At 47.7% G+C, this 24298-nt stretch overlaps 1 protein-coding gene across 4 annotated transcripts; it reads right to left on the reverse strand.

Moving 5' to 3' along the window:
• Positions 1–443: 443 nt before the first annotated feature.
• EXOC3L4 (exocyst complex component 3 like 4) lies at positions 444–22474 on the reverse strand. 4 transcript variants are annotated; one of them, XM_048308425.1, is made up of 12 exons: positions 21903–21988; positions 19979–20369; positions 16630–17281; positions 13959–14076; positions 12854–12979; positions 11536–11603; positions 10051–10146; positions 7945–8059; positions 5880–6002; positions 5457–5609; positions 3961–4082; positions 444–1809 (listed from the first exon to the last, which is right to left on the reverse strand). In XM_048308425.1, the coding sequence occupies exons 2-12, from the start codon at positions 20310–20312 to the stop codon at positions 1647–1649; spliced, it is 2070 nt and encodes a 689-aa protein (XP_048164382.1). In that variant the 5' UTR covers positions 20313–20369; positions 21903–21988; the 3' UTR covers positions 444–1646. The 4 variants fall into 4 exon arrangements, with proteins under 4 accessions (XP_048164382.1, XP_048164381.1, XP_048164383.1 ...); XM_048308424.1 differs by having other exon boundaries at positions 11503–11603; XM_048308426.1 differs by lacking the exon at positions 19979–20369 and having other exon boundaries at positions 11503–11603; positions 21903–22474.
• Between the last annotated feature and the right edge of the window lie 1824 nt (positions 22475–24298).

A 24298-nucleotide genomic window follows, 5' to 3' on the forward strand; every position in this document is an offset into this window, starting at 1 on the left:
GTTCTGCACACCTAATGGGAAAACCAGACGATATTTTACTTCTCCTTCTCCATAGCAAATACAGAGAGTCACCAAGCTGAGGGTTTGTCGGAATTGCCATGAGATGTATTGAAGAATGATGCAGGGCAGAAAATTCCTCCCAGGATTTCCTGCTTCAAGCTCTCAAGTTATACCTGATATTTCAAAGCCATCTTTAGAAAAACATCTTATCTTGACAGCGGAGGTAACAAGTCTACCTTAGAAAAATTTTCATATGATGATTGTGAATTAAAGGTGCACTCTGTGCACCTTATCCATCAGAAAATTTCCCTTGGCCTGTCACCAGCACCTGCTGCTCACCCAGACTGAAACTTGCACTGGTGCAACCTGAAGCAAAGGAAACAAAAGAGGCTCACAGCTGATGCTGTAAGCTCTGCTGCAAGAAAAAATCATGTTCAAGGCTATGCCATGTCCACATTTATCATTTTAATAGATCATAAACACATCTCTGTAGTCCTAGATTAAATCCTGCAGAGGGCAACCTAAAGGATAAATTGAATTAAATAAAATCAGATTTATACAGCTGTAGACTGCTGAATGTCTCTTTCAGTCTCCCCTGCAGATGCTGGATGTAATGCTTTGGATCCTTCGTGGAGTTAACCCTATGGTAATCCATGCCCATCAATGGGATGATGCTGGTTTACACCAGGTGAGGATCTCCTCTGTAGCACTGTCTGTCCACCTCACATTAGGTTTCATACTGCAGTCAGATTGTAACAGATCTGTTAAAATGCATTTAATCACACAAGAAAATGGACTAGAGGCATGGTGGCACTTTCCCCAAGTCAAGGAGAACTTGGAGCTTCCCTCCACGTGGCATATCCGATCCAGGCATATCTGTACACACAGAGATGTGGTGGCATGGACAAATCTTCAGTCCAACAGGAGTTTTTCAAGACAGCCCTCGTGTGAGGAAAATCGGCTGAAATGCCAGAGGGGCCATGGGGGCCACCCTGGAGGGCAGAGTGTTCCATGTGCTGCGTGTCCCAGCTGTGGGGTTTGGTTACCCAGTGTTTTCCTCCCCAGGCAGGTAGTGGTTTGTGGCCTCAGGTCACAACATCATGACCTTGGGTCATGCCAGCTCAGCCAGCTGGTTTGTGGGGCAGGAAATAAAACTTGGGTGCTACCACATCCCTGCCCAAGCTCTGCCCCTCGGTTGCTCATGGGCACTAATTATGAGGGAGGCTCTCTTGCTCTGCTGCTGTATAATTATGCAGAGCACAGTCCAAGCCTTAATATAGCGCTGAGGCCTTAATATAGCTCTGAGTGAACTGCTTTTGGTTTTCTCCTGTTCTCTGAAAATACGTTTAATCTTGTACCAAACAGTGGAGCAGCCTCTCAGCAATAGAATCCATATGGAACATGAGGTGGACACCATGCCTGGGCTGGAGCTGCTGCCCAGGAGCTCTTGCAGGAGGTCAGTGTCTTGGTGCATCTGTTGCCTTGGGGTTCTGAGCTTGGGGTAGCAAGTTCAGGAAAGTATTCCTTTCTCCACAGCAGTCAAAAGTTTGGGTTTGCGGAGGAGCAAGATGGATTAGCAGATTTTGGATCATGTGTAGAGGCAGTGTAGGAGGAGGCAGGATGCTGCCTGCTGTTTTGGTCCTGCGTTAGAAGCAGCTGATGATTACTGGAACATCAATTTCAGCAAAGAGTGTGCTGCCCTCCCCTCTGTCGGAGCTCTCCCGTGCATGGTGGACTTGCCGAAAAATCGCCGCTCTCCTGGCGCGCCCCAGCCCCCGGAGTGCCAGGATGGCCAGGATGTGTTCCTTCCTGCAGAAACCAAACAAGACCTTGCTCAGACTTGGCCAGCAAAACCAGCCTGGAGGTGAGCAACCAACAGCTGTGCTGGAGACAGAGCAAGGCTATAGCAAAGTGCCAGGGACTGACCCCTCACTGCACTGGAGGAGCCACCAGGATGGGAGTCTGCAGCCTCTGGAGGTACCAAACCAGTGAGCAGCAGCTCTTGCCACACCACACTGGTGGGACAGCCTCCTGCTGCTGGTGCTTCAGGGAATTTCCTCCTCTCTCTCCACGCCCATGATGCCTTTTGCAAGTTTTCCAGAGAGGCTGCGGACCTTTTGTGTAATGATTATTTTGAGATGAGTAATGGAAGTACTAATATTTAGGAAGCTGATAGGCACTAATGAGATTAGAGCTGGAAAGCTGACTTGGAAACATACCCTGTTCCAGTAATCTCAGTGTATACAAATTCAGAGACATCTCTGAGAGCTCAGGGGAAAAATTAACAGGGACCTGAACAGGAAGCAGTGCAGGTCCAGCAGATTCCGCCTCGTTTTCCGAACTTCATTGTTAAAAATAATGTTACTCAATAATGGAAAGTCAGGAATTAGATAAACCAAGAGAACAAGCCTTAAAACCTGGCTTGGGTCTGAGGCTAATGATGAAAAAGTACCACAAATCACAGCCTTGTAAATGGCTTTTCTGACTGGAAAATTGTTTTCAAATAGCCATCATTGATGACTAGCCATCATTTACCTCCCAGTACAGGCACCCTCCCCAGAACAGGCACTGCCTCTTTTTCAGTTTAGTCTGGCCACTGGGATTAAACCCTTATTGGGGTTTATTTGTTTATTTGCTTTTGTTTGTTTTTTGTTTGTGGGGATTCTTTTGTAAGATAGTTATGTTCACCTAGAAAATTACTTAGGAATAATTGTTCCTTTACATGTCCATGTCTTGAATTCCCCCACACAGACAAGTCTGAAGCATATCTGACCCACTCGTTAAATCTGGTTATGAAAAATTTTGAGCCCCAGTTTTGGGGAGAGGAAAACATATTTAATGTGATTTTTTTTCTCATATTTGAGGGTCTACTTCAGTATTCTAGCAATTACTTAAGTATTATATATTATTTTGATTGCATAAATGTCATCCAGTGCTGAAATCTTTGGGTTTTTTTTTTTCTTAAATTACCCTGATGAAATGGAATTTATTTCCATCTGTACCACTGATATTCATTCTCAGTGGTTGAAAGAAGAACTGTAGAAGAGGAGGTAACTTCTGATTCGCAGCTGCTTAGCCATGCACAGAGCTAGTCACTTTCTTTACTTTTCCAGGAGTTTTAAATTTTCCAGATGCAGCCTTGGAACAGCAAATGGAAAGTACAAAATAAAGAATTTGTAATCTATTCCAAAATTTAATGGTTGTGTTGAGGCCGTTTCAGAAACTGCAGCTGAACTGCGTCAATGGCTGCCACACTTTGAGGTCTGAGCCTGGGAACAGGAGACAAACTATTTGCTCCAAATCTGGAGCCTGCAAATTGGCAAACAGGGCTGATTGTTTGATACTGATACTGGTGATGTGCAGAAAAGCAAACTGGAGCTTTACTGTGAAACAAGGTTCATTTTGAGCAATAAAATGGAATTCAGAGAGAGGATACATGGGAATGGTTCAAAACTGTGTCAGGGGAGCTCTAGACTTGACATTAGGAAGCGTTTTTTAACTGAAGCTGTGGTCTAAGACTGGAGCAGGCTTCCTAGAGAGGTGGTTGATGTCCCAAGCCTGTGAATGCTCAAGAGGCATTTGGACAATGCCCTTAATAGTTTACATTAACTTTTGGTCAGGCTTGAAGTGATGAGAAGTTGGACTGGATTATCACTGGAAGTCCCTTCCTAATACTGAAATAGTTCGATTCTAGTCTATTCCATTCCATCCCATTCCATTCTAAAATGAAAAGGCTTTGAAGGTAATTTTTGTGCATTGTAAGATACAGCAGACAAGGGGAAAAGAGAAAAATTACGCAGTCAGAAAAAAATAAGGTGGGATTCCCATTGTTGCTGGCACCCTGATCTCTAACGTGTGGCCACCAACACAGATAAGCTGAAGAGCTTGGCACAGGCACAGGGCGAGCTGGTGCTGTTTGGGATGGAGCCCAACAGTTCTGGCATCTGCCAGTTCATGTACCTGATATCTGGATAGTCCTGGCACAGCTCCTTGACATGCGCCTTGATCTTGTCTTTTTTCTTCTCTCCAATGATATTGGCAATGTGGTCTATGGCGGGGGAGAGCCAGTTGGCGCCAGAGCCCTGCAGACAAAGAGTCACATGGGGACATCAGGGACAGCAGCACCTGCTAAATGCCTTTTTCCCTGTGGCAAGAGCATGGCCTGTGTACATGGGGTGTATTTACTGGTGTGAGCCAGGACTGGTGCAGGCAGGACAGGCTGCCTCGGGCAGGCAGCAGGGTGCTGGGTGGCAATGGCAAGGTACCCCTGGGAGCTCTCCTAGGCCTGGCCCTGCACTTCCTGATGCTCACGAGCACCCAAGCAAGCCAGACCATGAGCAGGGCATTGTGGCTGTGCTCCAGCATAGCAGCAGATGCCAGAGACTTCACCTCCTGCTGCCTGATAGTTTCATGTGCCTCATCTCTGAGAGGGGATTTAGTGCCCTGGATGCCTGACTTTCCACAAAATCCAAGTAATTCAACTTTGACTTCCTTGAAAATCCCAGACTGATGTTGCTGTGAGAGACAGAAATGTTAAAGGTTAATGACTTGACCAACGGCAACCATTGTTTTGACCAACAGACACGTAAATTGCAACAATCAAGTCCTATCACTGCGTACACGGGTGGCAATACCTTTTCTCTCTGCTATCTACTCTTACCCTTTCTTTCTTTTCCTTGTATATTTTCTTAAGTGATATTTTTATACTTTTATATTGTTATATTACTACAGGTAATAACCACCTGTAATAAATACCACCTTTCCATTGTAATTGAATTGTTTTAAAATAAACCTGCCATACATTTATATTTATATTTATACACTCACACATATATGTCTATGTATAGATATATCTATATCTCACACTGGTCACTTAGTTTTGTGCCACTCTAATCTGGCCCAAAGGATTTATTAACAGGAACCTCGTTACCCCACCTTCAGGGGTGGGTTGTACCAGTTGTCTAGTCACAAAACACACAGGCAGCCACCACTTTCTCCCCATGCCCTGCTGTACACAGACTGTGTACCCAGATGGACTTTCTCATGGGACTCAACTCCATGAGCTTTATCCAGGGCAGGGATCCTTTGGTGACAAAATGCATCCCGTGGCCTGAGGGAACAGGCCCACGACGAAGCTGCCACCAGATGAGTGTCGTCCTACAGCACATGAACCACCCTATGCAAAGCTCCCTGGGAACGTGCTAAAACACCAGGTGCTGCCATCAGAGAGCTGCTGGCTGAACATGCACAAGCTGCCAATGCAGAGAGGCTGCCAGGCTGGAAACCCACAGCATGAACCTGCAGTAACCACCTCGCTTGCTCTCTTTTAAGCACTTCTATATTTCTTGAGGCTTGGCCTCCTGGAGAGCCTGCTGCCTGGTCTGTGGGAAGCCAAGTGGGAATATTGCACCTCTGAGAGTCAGCAGCCAGGGGGTACCAGGAGAGAGCGCCCATACCTGATCAATGAATGTATCGTGAATGACTGCGGCTTCCAGGCTCATCTTCCTGCTCACTTGCTGCCGTGTCTCCCTGTTCATTTTCCATCTGGGTTTGATGACCTGTGTGATATATTCCTTCACCACGTATTTATGAACTTCCTGTAGAAGCTCCTGGTTAAAAAAAACAAATCTTGTGGGGTTTTTTGTCCATTCAAGGCCAAGGCAGTGAGAGAGGGCAGGGAAAGCTCTCAGGTCTCTGGCAGCACCTGAGGGCATAGAGGAGGGAGCACACCATCAGCACACACTCACTCATCTCTGCAGCCCCCACAGTTATAAAGAGCAACCACTGTTGCAGAGGAGTCTGCAGGTGCTACCACAGCCTGAAAATGATCGTGTGAGCCCCCAGCATCCCTGTGCCCAGGCGTGGAACTGGCTGCCTACCTGCCCCAGGGGCTCCCTCATGTGCTGCAGGTGCTCGGAGAACTGCGAGACTGCCGACGTCAGCGAGTCCGGCCCTTCCGTCGCCAAAATCCAGTTCTTGGTCAGGATTTTCTTAAGGAGTGGCTGAAAAAAGACCAACTCACTGATGGCACAGGTATATTCAGACTACCTGATGCCCTAGCTGAAGGATCTCAGGCTTGAACTGAAAGCACAGAGCACCCCCCCTGCATGAAGAAACACCAGGTGCAGGCTGGGTTTCTCTCTCCACCCCAGGGAATTCACACCCATGTCTCCCCTTACTGGGTAGGTGCCCCAGTGCAGAGGGGAGAATCATCACACCCTGAGCAGGAGATGTTTTGGCATTAAAGGCTTATTTGGGATATCTCGTTTCCTTGCTCTGTGCCACCTTCTGATCCACCAACTCTATTTCTTTAGGTAAATAAATTTGTTTCTCTAATGTATTGGGGAGGAAAGAGATTAGAATGTTAATCACAGGAGACTCAAGCATGACTAGAACAGGCTGTGGTGGGCAACCATGTATGCCAGTGTTACACGGGTTTGCACCAGCTATGGAAATGAGAAGTCACTTGGTAGTGAATCTCTTGGAAATTAGCCCAGTAATCCATCACCTCTACAGCTTTCTCAGCTTTCTCCATGAGGAAATGAAGCTCTTCGTGTTCACAGCCCTCCCAGGAGGCTGTCTGTACTCCTGCAGACCTGCATGATGTCTTGCTGGGATTTTCCTTCTTACTCTGATGTGATGGTGGGGGAATGGCAGCTGGGAGCATCTCCAGCTTTATCCAGCCTCATGGTTAGTGATGACACTGTTTCCCATCTGTCCTGGGTACAAGGTACTCTGACCAAGTGTCCTCAATGGGTTATTTTCCTTTGCTGGGTCCCTAGAGCTAATGTACCTTCATATAAAAATAGCAGTATCTGCTAAAGACTTCTGGCACCTGGAAGAGACTTCCCTAAAGGCCAAATGCAAAATATCCTTCTTCTGGCATATCCCCTTTTCTCCTCCTAGCTCTCAGGATCTTTAGACTCCTGGCAATTTCCTTCCCAATTATTTCCCCCCTTGCTGTGCTCCCAGCCTGCTAGAGATCTGTTTAGAAATGCTTTGACTCGGCCTCTCTCAGTTCTCACGACATTTCAGCTCTCTTGCTCAATGCCTTGGCTTGGGGCCTTTCCTCACCTGCTGCTTAGGCTCCAAGACAAGATCTGCAGTCACTGGAAAGTCCCCTTGGCAAGGAGGGCTTGGCTTAGGTTGGAGAAGTACCATGACTGTCCTGGTCTCTGGAAGTTATGTTTGGGGATTTAGAAAGTGAATTTGGATGAGTGAAAAGGGATGGGACCAAAGGCTTGATTTCCCCCATCTCTGGTATTATGCCAGCTGGAGCTAGTGGACCCAAACTGGCTGAAAGCAGAAAGGCCCATCTACAGCACCTGAGAAGCACAAACTGCATTGAAGCACATTGCCTTTTAGGCCTCTTAACATAAGTCCAATTTTATCACAGCTTTATCAATTGGTACCAGACCTTTAGCATACTCATTCTGGAACAATCAGTCTTTTGTCACCATGGGAACAGCCTGGAAAAACCACTTCTACCAGAATGAATTCTATCCTGTCTGAAGAAGTTTCTAATAGACTGTGGTGGTAGATCTGTGAATCAGTAAGTCAAAGTCCTGAAAAAATCCAAGTTGTTTAATAGAAGGAAAAGTGTCCCATTGGTGGTGTTCAGCTGACCTCTCCAGTGCTTCTCTAGGGGCAAGGTTTTCCCCCACTGCTTTGCCTGAGAGACTGGAAGCTGCTAAATACCCTTTTCGTTTGATTGCTATTAACAGCTTGAAAAATTCTTATTGCTCATCATAAAAAATTCCCAGGATTCTGGAAGTGTTGCTTTGTAAAGGGGATTTCCACAAGTGTTAAATGCATTTTGGAGGGACCATAATGTCATGTGCTGCAAAATGAGGTTTAGTTGGTGAGACAAGGGGAGGGCAATGACCCTCAGCTGCTGCACACAACCCTTATATTGAGGAAATAATGTAGCCAAGATCCTCTTACCTGTGCTTTTTTTCTTAATTTGGTTAAGAAAATATTTGTGAAGTTCCTTGTCAGAGCTGCCAAAATCTTCTGCAGTTCCTCAGTATTGACTTTAAACGCTGTTTCTAACCCTGACCTACAGAGAGACAGAGATCACCAATGAGTTAATGTTAAAATGTAAACTATTACACAGCCCTAAGCATGTTATCTGGATTGGCAGGTTGGATATTATTTTTAAATAAACTTGTGTTTCTAGTACTTCCTCTTGGAAACACTTAATGAGTCAAAGTAATGGCTCTTTTTTGCACAATCCTGTACACTGAAAATTAATCATAGCTGAGTAACTGTGGTTAAAAAACCCCACAGATTTCCTCATCAGGTGGGACAGTGCAGCCATGTGGAGCAGTTGCATAGGCCAGTTGCTTTTTCACTCGAGCAACACCTCTGCTAAATGATTTCCAGGTACCTGGGAGAGAACTGAGGGCTATGGGGGAAAAGTAAATAATAAAGCCAGAGAAGGGAAAGCTGCTGACCCTGTGTCCCCCAGAGCCTGTCTGATTCACTCCACACAATATCTGTCAGCAACATCTGGGATGGTAACTACAGGGATGGAAACCTGTGGAATTTCCTAAGGACAGTGCATACTTCTGCAATGTTTCACCCTATGAGAAAGAAAACTTCTGAGAGGTTTATGAAATTCTCTGTGTGTATGCTTTAGGGGCATTGCAACCTCTGGCTTTCTTTTCGCTTTCCATTCCTGTCCCATTGTAACATGCTCAGTGTTGGTGAGGGGAGGAACTGAGGCAGCACCACCACAAAAAAAGGCATCACCAGTGATGCCCGAGCTTCCCTGGATGTGCTTCATCCACTGCTGTAAACACAGAGAGCAGCAGGTTCCTTTCACTGCTCAGATTTATATGTCTGAGGCTGCCCTGGCAGAACGATAAAGCACCCAACACCATCCCTGTCATCCCAGGCTGGAGCTCAGGACTGTAACTCCGGTTGAACACCTGAAGTCTGGGTCCAGCATCCAAAAAATTGTGCTGTTAGGACTCCTGCGTCTGCCCCACAGCTCATCACCCCAGGCTGATGAATGTTTAACTTGACTCAGGAATAACCCTATCACCCGAGCACTGCCAGCTCCCTGCCTGGGGCTGGCGTCTCCCTTCACCCCCTCTGCAGTGTCCAGCAGGGAAGGGGCAGCAGTGTCCCGCAGGGGCAGCAGGAGGCAGGAAAAGCCAGTTCCTCGCCGAGGTGAGCATTGCTGGAGAGACCGTGCCATCTAGAGACTTCCCGGCGGTAGTGCTCGCTGCGGCTGGAGCCGTCGGCTCCTGAGACACCGAGCCCGAAATCCCCTCCATCCCCTGAATAATACTTGGCGCATCCCTGCCGGAGGCAGTGCCAGGCAGCGGTGCAGCAGCAGGGGCTGGAGATCACAACCCAAGCTTTTCGGTGGCCAGAGCCCACGCACTAGTCCTGTGTTGTTCTTCTGGGCTGGCAAACCAGGGCATCACATCTGCATGGCAGAGACAACCCCAGATGTTGATGAACCCTTGGGCACGGGGCCGATGGACCAGTGTGTGGGACATGCACTCACTGGCTCCATCCCACTTATGGGGTGAGTGATAGATCTTTGACAGTCAGCCTGATGATACCTGTTCCTCAGAGGTACTTTCCAACACGCGGCTTCATGCAAATTCATGCAAAGCCCTGGAAGTTCCAGATGTCAGCAGCAATGGCAGGCATTTATTTTTGTGTTGAGTGCTTTCATAGAGTTTCCTACAGCCCAGTGCCAAAGGCAGCCTTGAGACCATGTTTCTGGGATTATTCTGCTAACCTCCAGAACAAAAAAAAAATGGAAAAAACCCTCCCCTGAGGCTCGAAAAGATGCCCTGAAAATGAGTTTTAAATGCTCATGCAACCACTGGATCCATCCATATTTCTGTCTCTTCACCGTTGTGGCTTTTATTTGCATCCCTTGGGGAAAATCCTCCCATGAGATTAGAAGGGCTGGAGGCTGAGCACCCATGGGGTACATCAAGGAGAGCTTGGTCTTTCCTTTACAGATCCTACCACCCTCCCACACCCCAGAAACGCAGCAGCTCGGCTCGGGAGGAGCAGACTTACACCAGGTCCTGGAAGCTGTTGATGTAGGCAACGAGATAGGGCACAAAGATGGGGCTGTCCTGGGCAGTGCTCCACGCCGTGAACTCCTGCTCAAACCTGTAGGAAAATACAGCCAGGTAACACTAACGGTGGGGGCACTGAGGATGCCTCATCGTCTGTGTACATGGTGGTGTCAGGAGACACCCATGGCTGGCCCAACCTGTCCCCTCTACGCAGACAAGTTTTTTCCAGCTGTCATAAAATGTGTGTGCAGTGGAGGGGAATAGATGGCAGATAATTACAGGTTTAGGATGCACTCGCCTGAGCAGGTACGCAGCACTTTTGGAGAGATGCCAGGGATGTTGGGAGGCCAAATCTCTGCCTTTTTCTCATGCTGAGGGTTTAATTGCAGGTGTGGTATGCAGGCTTACAAGTCTGAGCCTTCATTTCTCTGGTTGTTGGGGCAATATGTTATGTGCCTTTTAAGCACACAGGGAAAGGATTTAGTGAGGACTGATTTTACAACAGAAGATATATAGGAATAGGGCAGCACGCCTACCTTCCCCCCCTCCCCAAAACCTCAGCGTGGTTGTTACGTAGTTTTCTTTTGTGTAGCAATAATTTCATGGGTTTGACAGCTGTTTCACAGACAGGTCCACGCTGAAGACAGGAGGCTGTGTGCTCAGGCAGACTTTGCCTGATGGTCCCATTCTTTGTCAGGGTAAAGGAACCTGCTAGAGCTGGCCCCAGCCACTTGAATCTCAGGTTTGTTTAAGTAAAAGCTTAAGTTTCAGTGGTCCCTCAATCTGAGAGCCCTGGCTGCTCCAGCTTGCATTTTACACATTAAAAAAAGACCCAAAAACAATAAAAAAGAAATAAAAGAAAAAAATTTAAAAGAGAACAAAGGAAAGGGAAAAGAAGAACAAAGGAAAAAAGAAAAAACATTATTTTAGCAATCTCCTCTGGATTCTGAGTAAATTTTAAGGGACTCAGGAGGCAGCCCAGCAGTGTGGGCAGTGTGTTTTGCCAGGGTGTAGCAGAGAGGGTCTCATTAGCCATTTTTTTATGCCCACAGCCATGGGATGCCAGAGAAAACCACTCAGCAGGACTCATCCCAGGATACCTAGATGATGTTTTGGACAAGCAGGCTTTGGGTCTGAGGATCCATAACCACTGCTTGCTCATGACTGAAGCTGCAAGTGACCAGTGTCCAATGTCACTAAAGTCCTGGGTGGATGGGTCTGCAGTGGTCCCATCCCTATCCAGATAGCAGCTACTTGCCAGAGCACTGACATTAGATTTTTGGACTCACAGAGTCCCATCTGAAATCAGTTTATGACTCCCTCCAAGTTGTTTTGCAGCTTGCTCATTGGCTCAGTGCCAGTGCCTGGTCCAGTGACTGGACCTTTTCCCTGTTTTTTTACCAATGTGGGACTCATTTAGAAAGAAAGTGCTGCCCAGAGCAGTGATGACCTTGGTATGAATTCGAGCAGCTCTGCCACGCACAACTCAAGCATTTTTGTTTCCAGGCCTCTGCTGATAGCTCCAGATAACTTCATGTGCTGCCCGATGATCTAGAAAAGGGAATGAAGAAACTCCAGTGAGTGGGACAAGCACTGGTGAAACATCCTTCACAGGGATCTCATGCAGCTTTGGTCGGTGAGAATGGCTCACCTAGCAAAGGGGCAAACAGCCAACTTGTTGCCAGGAGGTTTTTATTAATCTCTAGCATTTTTAAAAATCATAATGCAGAATGGGCCAAGAAGCACCAAGTGATTTGTGATGTAATCATCCACCCTTAATGGCCTCATGCCATTTTGCTGTCTGAGTGTGAGTTAGAGGCAATGCTGTCTGGAGCCCTGAGGTGTCCTGGTGTCATCCTCCTCTTTTGGGGGGAATTGCTGGAGGGATCAGTCCCCAACCCAAAGCCCAAGGGGAGCTGAGCTGTCCCCATGTATGACCCCATGATAAGGGTGACTATAAGCCCCATCCCTGAGGGTCCACACAAGCCCCCTTCTCAGGAGTGATACCAGGGCAGCATGGAGGGCCAGGCATCACCCTGAACTCCTGTTTGCACTGGAACTCCTCCCACGTTCCCATTCCCACAACCCCAGCTGCACTTGTGGACTGAGGTGTGTTGCAGTCCCACTCTGATACTTCCCAAGGTATCCTATCCATCTGCTAAATGAATTCAGACCTGCCTTCCCTGTGATCACATAATGTGTAATATTCCTCTATGGAAAAAGAGTCATGTCAGCAGGTAAAACGCTTTGATTCTCCTTATTTCTCTCTCCCTCTCTTTTTTTGTTAGTAGTATTTAATTGAAGTGACTCACCCAATTGAGTGATGAGAATTAATCCAAACCCCTCCTGCATTTATTGCCCTGTAGTCCCTAAAGCTAGTAGGGGCTTTTGTTTTTTGTACTGTTTAAATTGGAGTGGCTGTCACTGCCTACAGCCTTTCCCCGGCTTCCACAGCCCTGGGACGAAGTTGCTCTTTAAGCCAAAGGTTTTTTCAAAGAAACCTTTTCTTTCCACCTTTTTTCCAATTCTCTTTCTTCTTCCTAATCAAAGAGGTTTAGGGACTTTAAAATCAGTTGCCTATTATGTTGCTGACACAATTGACAGCAGGTTTAATTTGCAGCTAGAAGGCAAGCGGGAGAGCTAAAAGTTGTAATAAACGGCATTTTCTGCTCTAATGTATTCTGCCAGTGCATGACTTACATAAATTATCGCAGGAGGCGGTACCTCCACCCCAGAAGGAAACGATCCAGTTTCCCTGGAGGCACAGAGACCCCCCCACTTTCCCCCAGCTAATTAAATACCGTTTGAATATCAAAAGCGAGTGAGGCGAGGTAGAGGTTTTCGTTCTCTTCTGAATGAACTTCCTTCTCCCACTTCTCCGTGACCTCCAGTCTCAGGATGTTTCCAAAATAACTTTTGATTTTCCCCTAAATGTTAAACATAGGAAGGAAACATGCAGCTCAGGATAATGAAGTAAACACGAGTACAGCGCCTTGCTGCATTTTGCTCCATCAGCATGTGTGGGTGGCCAACATGCATGGCATGGAAAGGTGAGCAGAGTCACAGGCCTTGCTCCAGACCTCAGGAGAAATCAGAACTGTGCTATGTGTGAGCAAGGCGCTCCCACATCAAAGGAGAGTCATTCTCCTGGCAGGGAAACAGTGGGTCAGCTGTTTGTTTGATTGCAAAGTCCTCCAGCACATGGAATGCACCAGGTCAGGATTAAAGATCAAACCAGTCCTTTCCAGCAGTACAGCCAGTCAGGTAAGTGGCAGCACTGCTCAGTTCTGGCTGATAAATCAGTCTTGTTGCTGGTAAAACACCAGCACAGTGGAGCAATACTGATTTCATTCAGCAGCGTAACTTGAGCTCACCTTGAGCTGTGCCCTGATTCAGAAATGATTTGCAAGAAAACATCTGAGCCCAGCAAAGAGCCAGGAAAGCCTTACACAGGGTGCCAGACAAGGATTGCAGAAAGACAGCTGGGAAGTGGCTTCATGAGAGGGCACAAACCATGACTGTGTCCTCTGGTGGGGATGCCCAAAGTCTGCCAATGGCAAACCTCAGATGTACTGGAGGAGATCCCACACAGTGACAGCAGTAGCTAAAATGCCTTTACTGCTAACTTCACAATGGGTACAATCTGGTGAAGCCCAGCTATGACCTTTCAGTAAGTGTCTGCCATACTGAGTGGGTCTGGTGCAGTCCTGTTGGCTCTGCTTGGGTCCCCAAGGTGGTATTCAGGAATTTTTTGCTTTAGAATACAGCACTCTGTGTGGGGCCAGTAGGACTCAGCACCTGGCGGGGCTGGAAACCACAATGCAGTCATCCAAGACTTCTGTCTGGGAGGCTGGGGTTCCTGTACCTTCTCTTGGGAGCACATGGGGACTAGGTCAAAACTCTCACCTTTGCAGAAGCAATGTAGTCATCGTTCAGTTTATCCCAATCAGCTGGTGTTAACAGCAGGGACAGGTTTTCTGTCTTAACCTCTGGTTTGAGATCAGGATGACCCAGAAAGAGTTCACTGGAAAGAATCAAATGAACAAATTATAATGCCTCAGAGTGTGAATAAACTGATGGAATATTCATGCAGCATGAGCTACATAATTATTAAGCCATGAGAAATATACTTAAGGCTTAAACTGTGCTGCTTGTTTTCAAGGTTTAACAAGAAAATCTTTCCTTTCTGTTCAAAATCCTAATTATTCAAACCCAAAATGATCTAAGGTTCCAGCCCACTTCAGAAATCATGAGACTTCTGAGTTGTTTGGACACGAAAAGTGCTATGAGAATTTACTTTTAAAATAAACAACATGAAGCTGATTCATTTGACTACAAGCTCGCAAAATGCCTTTCAGGGTAATTCCTGTAGTAGCGCGCTGCTTTGGAGTTAGCCCGTCTCCTTGCCTCCTCTGCAGTGTCATATCACGGCTCCTGTCAGCCTGTGATTTCTCTCTGCATTCTCCCGAGCCAGGGGAGGTGGCAGAGCAGGACCTGGAAGGCTCTGCCATGCCTGGGACACGAGCCACGCTCCCCTGCAGATGGAAGTGGTGGGTGGACGTGCAGCTACAGAGTCTGACTCCACCGAGGGCTCAGCTCACACATGACTTTGCCGCTCACTTTCCTCTGGATTGACATGTAATCAGGCCAGCTGATTAGTACAGAAGCCTGTGTTCCTCTCTCTGGGGCAATAAAAATGTTATTAGCCTGTACAATTGAATGTGCTATTCCTGCAACCTGCCACGGACTGTGGAGGCACCGCATCTTGCAGGGCAATGAAGGTGGAAAAGAGAAAGAAGAAAATACTCATGCACTTGATGAAGGTGGGGCCTAAGTTTTGAGCTGTCATCTTGTTAATCAGGGAACAGGGCTCCAATGTCCTACACACAGCCTGCACATTTGCTCAGGCACCAGAAAGGGTTCCCATTGCCACACCAGCACTGCACCCACAGTCAGGTTCAGATACAAGTGAGGACTGTGATGTACAAGGTCAGAATGCTGCAGAGTGACTGCTCAGCAGAAAATAAGCCCAGCCTGCTGATAGTGTCCTGGAGTCAATGCTTCCATGGTCATGGTTCAGATTTCCCAGAGAGGAACATCTCCACATGTGGAGCATTGCACAGTCCAGCTGCTGCCAGAGCCTGCTGCTCATTCTAAAGGACAGCACAGATTTAAATACAAACTCTCACCACAACTGAAAGGACAGTCTCAAATGTATACTCGAGTGGCTTATTACCACCTCTTTCTTTTTTTTTTTTTTTTTTCATTTGTTTGAATTGTAACATCAATAGTTATTTCGGGTCAGTCAATCTCTTCCTTTTTGGTTATTTATTCCAAGAGACAATGAAGTTTTTTTGAATGGGAAAATCAAATGGAAACAGCCCAGAACAGCCAGGTGATTGCAAGCAGTGCCCAAAACAACTGCAAACTCTCAATAAACGCTTTCACAGCAATTTAGAGAAATATGGTGTGGGCACTTTTCTTTGGTATAGAACCTGGCTGCTGAAGCTCATTTCTTTCCCCACTGTCCTGCAATGCTGGGGTGGGGCCATGCAGGAGTTTCCCTTCAGATGAGATCTGCAGGGATTTGTGATGCTGAGGGGGTTACACACGTCATTATGGTCATCACACTGTAGGTGGGGTTTTAAGAGCAACTGGTCAAGTTCACAGAAGAAACCTGTTGAGGTCTGTTCAAAACAAAGACCACCTGCAGTGCAAATGTTTCTTACCCAAAAGCTACCCCAGGCTAGGGGTGTTTTGGGACGCAGTGTGCTGCTGCTTGCCCTGCTCTGTCAGTGCCCATTTTGACCCACTATTTGGCTCAGGGCTGATACTCCTGCCTTCACTCCTTCTTTGTTTTATTTGAGGGCTGCCGGTGGGTTTGTGTTTGTCCCTTCCTTGGACATCTGGTTCAGGCCACACCTGGGGACCAGCTACCGGGACAGACACAATTTTGCTTTGACGTAACTGTTTCCACATGATTATTTTCCAGACCCCTGAACCTGCAAGGAGCTGTAAGACATCTTAAACCCCTCCCATTCAACTAGCAGACACATCTGGGACAGAGCCTTTGTTTTCATTTGTCTAATTACCCTCGAAGATGTCTTGACTCCTCTTTAAGAGGACTCTGACCCCATGCATGAGGGTTAATGTGGCCCATTTCCAAATGCATCACAGTTTTAATTAAACAGGAAGAAGACCTCCCCGACAGGCCCTTCCCTGTGCCTGGAAAAGTCACTGAACAGCTGTTGGATCTTGCCAAATATCTGCAGAAAGGACTAGGTTTGTCAAATGCAAGGAGAAGCTTCCTGAAATGTGGGAACAGCAAGTGGGAGAGGGAAAGGAAAATGGGGTGATGTAGATCTGTAAAAAGCAGCAAGTGCATTATCCACAGACCTCTGTCCCCACCTGTTAACAGATTTGCTATCTGGCTCCACTGTAGTCACTGCATCTCTCTTGCTTGCTTGGAAAACTGAGAATGGCTCAGTGCTTTTGGAGTACAGTGCTGTTGGAGTACCCCACAGCCCCGTGGCTCCCCAGAGGAGGCAGAGAAACAGTGGCAAGCACAGCAGCTCACCTGTGGTAGGTGTTGGCCACCCAGTCGAGCAAGGTGTAGAGCTCGTGGAAGTCCAGTGGTCCCTGGGAGAGTTCTTGCAAATGTGAGGCAATGGCATTGTGAAAAGCTTCCACATATGTGTCACACACCAGGTACTCCTCTGGATAGCATTTTTTTACTGATAACTTGATTTTCAGTAAATCTTCCCTCAGGTGTTCCTGGAGGAAATGTAAGTGGAGATCAAGCCAAGAAGTTGCTTCTTCCCTTGATGCCATGGGTGCCTTCAGGACTCTTTTTCTTGCACTCTCATTGATAGCTTCCCTCCACTGCTCCCTCCACTTTCTGGGCCTGCCGAGCAAGTCTGACCCAGGACAAGCAGCACTGTCCGTGTTGGGATGAGCTGCTTCTTCACGGGCAATTAAAGTCACCATGGAGGTCAGCAGGGTATGCTCTAAAGTGGGATCCTCCAGTGTTCCCTCCACTATGGACTGGATCGCATTTGTGATGGAATTATAAAGCAAATCCACATCCTTGCATTTCCGTACAAACTCCTGGGGGTTATCATTGTATTTCTCAGCATCCCATTCAGAGATAGTCTCATCTTCCATTAACCTAATACTTGCAAATGCTTCCAAAAGTTGTCTTTTCTGAATAAGTTCATTGATTTCCATTACTGCAGAGAGAGGAGGGAAGGGGTTGGGACAAAGCAGGCATTAGGATATTGACAGGTCGGTAACAGGACAAGATGCCTGACAGGGAGACTTGCAGGGGACTGTTGAGAGTAGCACAGCTCTGCTGCTGAGCTGGCCATAGTGGTGTGGCCCAGCTCTGGCACCTCTGGCTGAAAGGGCATTTCAGTGTGCTGCCCAAGACGGCAGGGAGAGTGCCCAGGGTTCTGGCTGGGGCAGGGGGAGGGAGCAGAGCAGGACAGACCCCTTTGGGTGTCCTGAGCTCTTGGGTCAGATATCTCACTGGATGGTTATGTCTGTCCCAGCCTACCCACAAGCATGTTCTCAGAGATACCAGGGCCCTGAGAGAGCCTCCTGTATGTAAGCCTACAGTCAGGTGCCGAGCACAGCCTTGCACCAGTGATGTTTTTTTCCCAAGTGCTGAGCACTGCTGTCCCTGAGTGGTTTGGGGAGGTGTGTACATTGGAGGGGCATCTAAACCTGTACATTTGTGGTGCTCCTGGTGCTCAGGTCTCATGTAGGTTTTCCCCATCTCCTTTGCTTTTGACACCCACTACCAGACCTGGCTGGTTTTGGCTGAGGCTGGGGGGAAGTCACCAAACACTGGTACCTGCAAAGTGGCTGAGGTCTACTGAGTTTCCCATTTGTTTTGCAAAGCCTTGCTTGTGCAAGAACCACTGCCTATTTGCCAGTAAGGTAACAAGTATTTGCCATGTGTTGAGGAGATCCACGCGCACGGTTAGCTTTTGGGGGACCCTGGGAAACTCTTGCCGTCGCCAACATCATAACAGATGCTCTGAACAGGAGGTGCCACTCTGACACTGGGCATGAGAAAAACATTAGAGAGAAGGGAAAGGGTATCATTTAGGCATGTGTTGGCTACTGCTTCTGGGACATACACATACCAAATGATTTGGAAAAACTGGAGAGCACTCAAAAAAGATATGAAGGACTGGTTCATAGCCTGTAATTTCTGCCCTTGGGCTTGTCTGCACACAGGTTTTATACCATATGTACCAAGTAATCTTTGTAGCATAAGAGTATCTGTATGAAGAGAGAAATATGCCAAATAACCCAACTATTGATGCATCACAGAACACATAGATCTTTGAGTGCCTGTATGGTGCTACAGTTGCTTCTGCACTCAGAAGGGAGGGAAATTCTACCAACTAAATTAGTCTCTTCTAGATAAATTAATATAAAACCTGTGTTTACACAAATGCTTGCAGTGAGAGACTAGAGGAATACATTCTGTTCTGTTGATCAAAATGAGAAAACACCATTTAATCACCATCTCAGATAATTATTCAGGGAGGTGATGTTGGGTGCTAAATGGATCTTTAATTTAGCAATACAAGATCAGCCAGCTGGTGGTTGAAGGAAGACAATTGAAAGGCAATTAACTATTATGCAGCTTAATGGTGCACGTGGTGGAGTCTCCATCACTTGCCATACTTATCTCAGGATGGGATGTGTATCTGACAGAGCTGCTCTAGTCCAGGCCAAACACAAGCTATTGGGCAGAGAATGGGTGTTATTCATGCAATTTCTCAGCTCGTTTATTGCAGGAGATCAGAAAGCTTGTGATAACATTTTCTGCTGCTCCTCATCTATGACCCTTGGAGATCAGACTAGCAAAGTTTATGAGCTGGGCTCAGATCCAGCTTACCAGCCTCACAACGTATCAGCGTAAAGCAGTAAATCACCTTGCAGCACAGCAGAGCACATTACAGCAGAGGCAGTGTCAGCCCCCATATCTGATCCCTGTGGCACCCTATGCAGCACATCAAGAATTTCTTTCTAGAAATTTAGACTGAGGAAAGGCCAAGTCATGTTGTTCCACCTCAGTTATCTCCAGGTGAATGCATGGTAGCACCTCTGCCTTGAGAAGGGGGAGGACAGCAGTGCTCTAACCGTGATCAAAGTCATTGCAGTCTGCTCACGCCTGGGGAAAGATAACAGCTATGCTAAAGGGAGTTGTTATAATTTGTCTGAGACCTATCTCTATAATGCTGACAAAACACATGAGAGTAACCAGCCTGAGGAAGACAAAGACCAAATACTTGCAGCACTGCTGTTGAGAGGAGTACAGGCAGAAAGTCAATGCAAGAGAGCAAAGTATCTGTGGAAGTCTCTATGCAAGGCAACCTCTAAGATTAGGAACCAAAGTGGAGCTTCCAAACCAGATCACAGCCAAACCATCTTTCTTCAGTTCTAGGCCTTGCAGCACCCTACAGAGCATCAGTCTGAGGACCATCAATCTGAGAACCATCAGTCTGAGAGATGAAGAGCAGGAATTGTCCAGGAGGGAGGAGGGCAATGCAGGCAATAGCACACTGCATTTCTAGGTATTGTCAGACCAGCAGTTCCCAAACTGTGCTCAGCAGCTTGGTGACTGATATGTGTGATGGGCAATATCACACTGACAGGTTGATAGGCAGGCTGCTGATATGGCTAAATTACTGCAGAGGTGGCTACAGAGCAGCATGTTCAGTGACAGAGGCCTGCCCAGGCTGGGCCAGCTAACACTCAACGAGTCCATGCAAGGGATGCAGTTGCCTCTCCCTTGTGAAGGGATGCCTGGTTCTTTAGCACCTCTGTTGGGCCCAAGCCTTGCACATTGTAAATTACTGTTACATTTATCCTGCCAAGAAAATGACACTGGTGGTTTGGTGTCTTACCTGAAAGAGGTTTTGCTTCAACGGGCTCACATATTTCACCAATCTCCTCCACACCGTTACAGATCATGGGTTTGTTCTCCTCGTAGCTCCTGAGTGTTCGCAGAAGTCTTTTTGCATTCCAAGTGCCAGTACCTTCCTTCCCTCTCTCTTTGTTCGGACTTCGCTTTGACTTCCGGATGCTTAACATGGTCTTAATACCTCTTTCAAAGAACCCACTGTCCCTGCTCTGCAAATCTGAGCTGCTCTGTTCAGAAGCAGCCTCCATTTTTTCCTCCCCTGGACTGTTCATTGGAGAGGCTGGTTCTGAGGTCACACTCCTTGTGTCTAACTCCATATTTCTATTTATCTTGTCTTTCAACAGGAAGTTTACCAAACAGGTTGATGGTAATCACTGAAATGCATAAAACAGCAGAATTAGAGATGTCCTTGACAGGATGTTACTGTGTCTCCAAAGTCAGTCCTGGGCTGAAAATCTGGCCCATTCCTTTCCTGTGCCTAAATACGAGGACAGGGCAAGGTGCTGTAGCTGCTGTAACAATCTGCCCACAGACAACAGATGCTGGCCTGCACCTGGTATCCTGGAAAGCTTCACTTAACTGCATAAACCAGGCAAGAGGTGACTGTTTCTCCAGCACCAAGGAATCATGAGATGTCAGAGATGTTGAAATCTGTGTAAACATACCATTTCAGTGGGTAACCAGATATGGTTTTATTTTCCATTCATCTAAGTGGATTTCCATCCATGCAGGAATAATAATTTTCCTGAATCTCACTGATGTGTTGCCACTTTCTGATGTGAATATGGAACTTTGGGTTTTGCTGCTACTTCTTCCCTGCTCAAATCCTGAGCTGCTGCTGCTGGAGGTGGCCCAGGGGTGAGTTGTTCCCAGCAGGTGGCTGAGCTCTGCTCTAGCCCCTTCCACCAAAGCCACAGCTATCTCTGGACTCCGAATCGTCACAGTTACAGCACAGGAGGCAGTACAATGCAGGAAGGGTTCACATCACTCATACTGCCTCAGAGCACTGCATCCCAACATGCCAAGAATGGGTATCTCCAAGGTCAAACAAACCTCTGCATGAGCTGCAGGGATGCTGCAGGAGATTCCAGATTTCAGCAGAAGTGCTCCTGTCAGTGCTGCTGGGCTGCAGTCACAGCCTCTGCACTTGCTCAGCTCCTGCCCTGCTGCAGACAGACCAACTCCCCTCTGCCCACCCTGAGGGCTGGCCCAGGTGTTTGGGAAGAGGGAGGAGAGAGGTTTTGCCTTCCCTCCCTTGCAAAGGGCTCCCATCAGACCACCAGCTGATACAGCCCGTTCATGGAGCCACTGTAGATTGCAAAGCCCCGAGGATGGAAAATGCCACATTTCTCCAGAGCAGGCTTAAGGCAGCTTAGTGTACAGTTCAAGTTATTAGAAACAGCTATTGCTTGAGGTGACACACCAACTGCCTGTCTCAGGTCTGTCCAGCTCACAGAAGCCAGAGACTGAAAAATTATTGTAGTCCATAGACATGTTGGGACTCTGGAAATAGATCTCATCCTTCCTCAGTCAGAGTTTTGCTCCCTTGTGCATGGTTATTTCACAGGCTGTGAAGTGCAGGGATGGCATCTTCCCATGGGTTTGCTGAGCTGCTGGCACAGTGGGGCTCAGACCCTGCCTCCCACACTCTCACGGGAGGGAGTATTTAACCACTCACTGCCTTGCTCAGGAGCTCACCCATCACAGCCCATACAGAGGGGGAAGGCAGAGGAGGGCACCCCACTGCCCAGGGATTTCAGTGGAAGCAGGCTGAGATCTGAGCTCATGGGGCTCTGCAGCCAGAGCAGAGCAGCAGCAGTGGTCGAAGGGGTGACCTGTGTGGTGGAGAGAGCCAGGGAAGAAGGAACAAAAGGTGTGAGCCCATGAGAAAGGAAAGGCATACATACCCCAGTACTGATCGAAGTGATCCCCTCTGCAGCGAGCTGGGACAGCACAGGGGTGATCCACAGAAACTGAGAGCAGCTCCGTGCCGCAGGAAATCCAGTGCAGGTGCAGTGGCAGGGGGGCAGCTCTGTAGGATAGAGGTCTGGGACAGCTCAGCCACCTCAGCTGACTGGGGCACCATCCCTCAGGCATGGGCTGGTCAAGGGGCTCCCTCTGGGAACGGTGATGCTCTCCATCCTCCTTTACCCACTGAAAAGGGCTGTAAAAAGTGGAAAAAAAAGACCTGTCTGCCCCTGCCCAAGAGCACCAGCACCTTCACCTGTTTGATCTCTGAGAAAGACTCGCACTGTTTCACTTTCACTATGTCTGAGCGTTTAAAAGAAGAGGCGGGGGGAAAAACTCCAGGTTAATTATTATTCTACAATGGGGTGAGCTGCTGCCCTGAGGTGGCCTGGGGCAATGGGGGGGAAGGAGGATTTCAGGATGTGGTCCTGTCCTGATGGGCTGAAGCGCCACATTATCTGGGTATGGGGGCTCAAAAGCAGCCCCAGAGCTGCTGTGGGGGATGACTGCATTTCACCCCCTTCTGCCCTGTTTCTGCAGGTCACAGGTGTCTTGGTCCCAGTAATGATTGCCAGACGTGGGTGAGGGACAGGGAGTACTGTGTCCCCTGGTTAAATATTTATATATTCACATCCTCACTTTGCCCTCTGGGCACTTATTTCCATGGAGTTGCTAGCCCTGGATCCCTCCATTCTCGGAGCATTTGGTAACCTTGGAGGGAACTCAAAGCAAAAGAGCACGAAAAAAGGGGCCTTGAAGGTTTAAACAACATTAAACACAGTCACTTGGTTTGTCACTGAGTGGTGTAAAATGATTTAACCCTGGGGCTCCTTTAGTGCCCAGACAGAGGCAAGTCAGGCTGCCAGGTGTCCAAGGTCCTGGTGTAAAGCAGAAGGTACCACCATGCCATGGGCAGTGTGCACTTCTTTGCTTTAGAAGCCTGCCAGCATGTCACCTGTCAGTGTGATAAGGGACATCAGAGAGGTTAGTGATGGATAGATGCAATAAATGGCATTTGGACTTCGTGCTGTGCAGGGGAGAACAGAGGGAGAGAGCAGAGGGTAACAGTCTCCTCTACCTCTGGGAGAGACTGTGTGTCCAGAAGATGGAAAGTGCATGGGATGGGAATAATTATGATCATATTAAACAGGGAAGAGTGGCAGCATGGACTGGTGTGAAATTGCCCTGATAGTGAGATGGGACTGGGCAGAGCATCATTTGTGGCTGCCCCGTGGTGCAGGAGCAGTCCTGCCTGAAGCCTCCCTCAGCCAGGCAGCCCAGTGCTGAGCTTTCTGTCCTTCGGCTCTTCAAAGTCATGTGTCAGCCAGAGACTGCCCTACTGTACTGGGGAAAACCATTACTGATTATGCTTCTGCCACCTGGCAGGTTGACAACCTGAATAAAGGAATGAGCTATTTATTCAGGCCCAGGTTGAGGGGTGGAAAGTCCCTTTGGACACAAAGTCCAACTAAACCTCTTTCCATCCAGGCTGTAATTGCTTCATCCACAAAATATTTACATAGTGTTGTTTGTACAGACAGGCTTATGTGACTGGGGTGCAGCCAGAGCAGGCAGCAGGTCCAGTATGCTGCAGGGGTCTGATCTGGGCTTCTCTGGGAGCTGTCAACTACCCCAAAACACAGCTAGCACCAAGGCCTGTTGGGATGTTAATAAACACAATCCCGAGGGAGCTCTGAATCCCACAGTCTAGGTCACCTCTCACCCTACAACCCTTTCTGATGCTCTCTCCCAGCAGCAGCTCTCCAGGAATGCTCCTGCTCCTGGAAATGCCATCAGGGCAATGCTGTTTCTAGGTGTCTGTCCACAGAAAGTCATGGGAACTTAAAAATGTACAACTTTGTTGTTGACAATTTTTCTTCAATTTTGGCTTTTGCAAATTGTTTTGTCAAGTTGTAGGTGCATTAAAGATAACTGTAAATAGGGCTGGAGAGAAGTGGGGTGGAAGGGGTGCAGAAAACGTCACAGTCATGTGGAGAGTCAGATCAGCTTTTCAGAGATCTACAAAATAAGGGCTGTGAAGAGGCATTGAATGCATTGGCACTGTTTCCTCTGATAGAGGCCACACAACAGATGTCAGCTATGGAGAGGACTGATGAAAAAAGGAATAGAATAACTTCCCCTCCCTCTGCAGTGGGGAGAGTTCTCTGCCTGTTGGAGCTGTACTATCTGAGATCTTCAGGACAGATTTGGACAAGTGTCTGTGAGTAGCAGTTTAGCTGCAGGATTCCTGTCCTGTCTGCCTTGTGCATGGGGATCTGGCCCTCTGGCTGTGGTCAAAGGGGCCCCCTATTCCCTCCTTCTCTCCCACCCTCCG

Source organism: Corvus hawaiiensis, chromosome 6 (assembly GCF_020740725.1).
Source record: "Corvus hawaiiensis isolate bCorHaw1 chromosome 6, bCorHaw1.pri.cur, whole genome shotgun sequence".
In the NCBI taxonomy this organism is placed as follows: domain Eukaryota; kingdom Metazoa; phylum Chordata; class Aves; order Passeriformes; family Corvidae; genus Corvus; species Corvus hawaiiensis.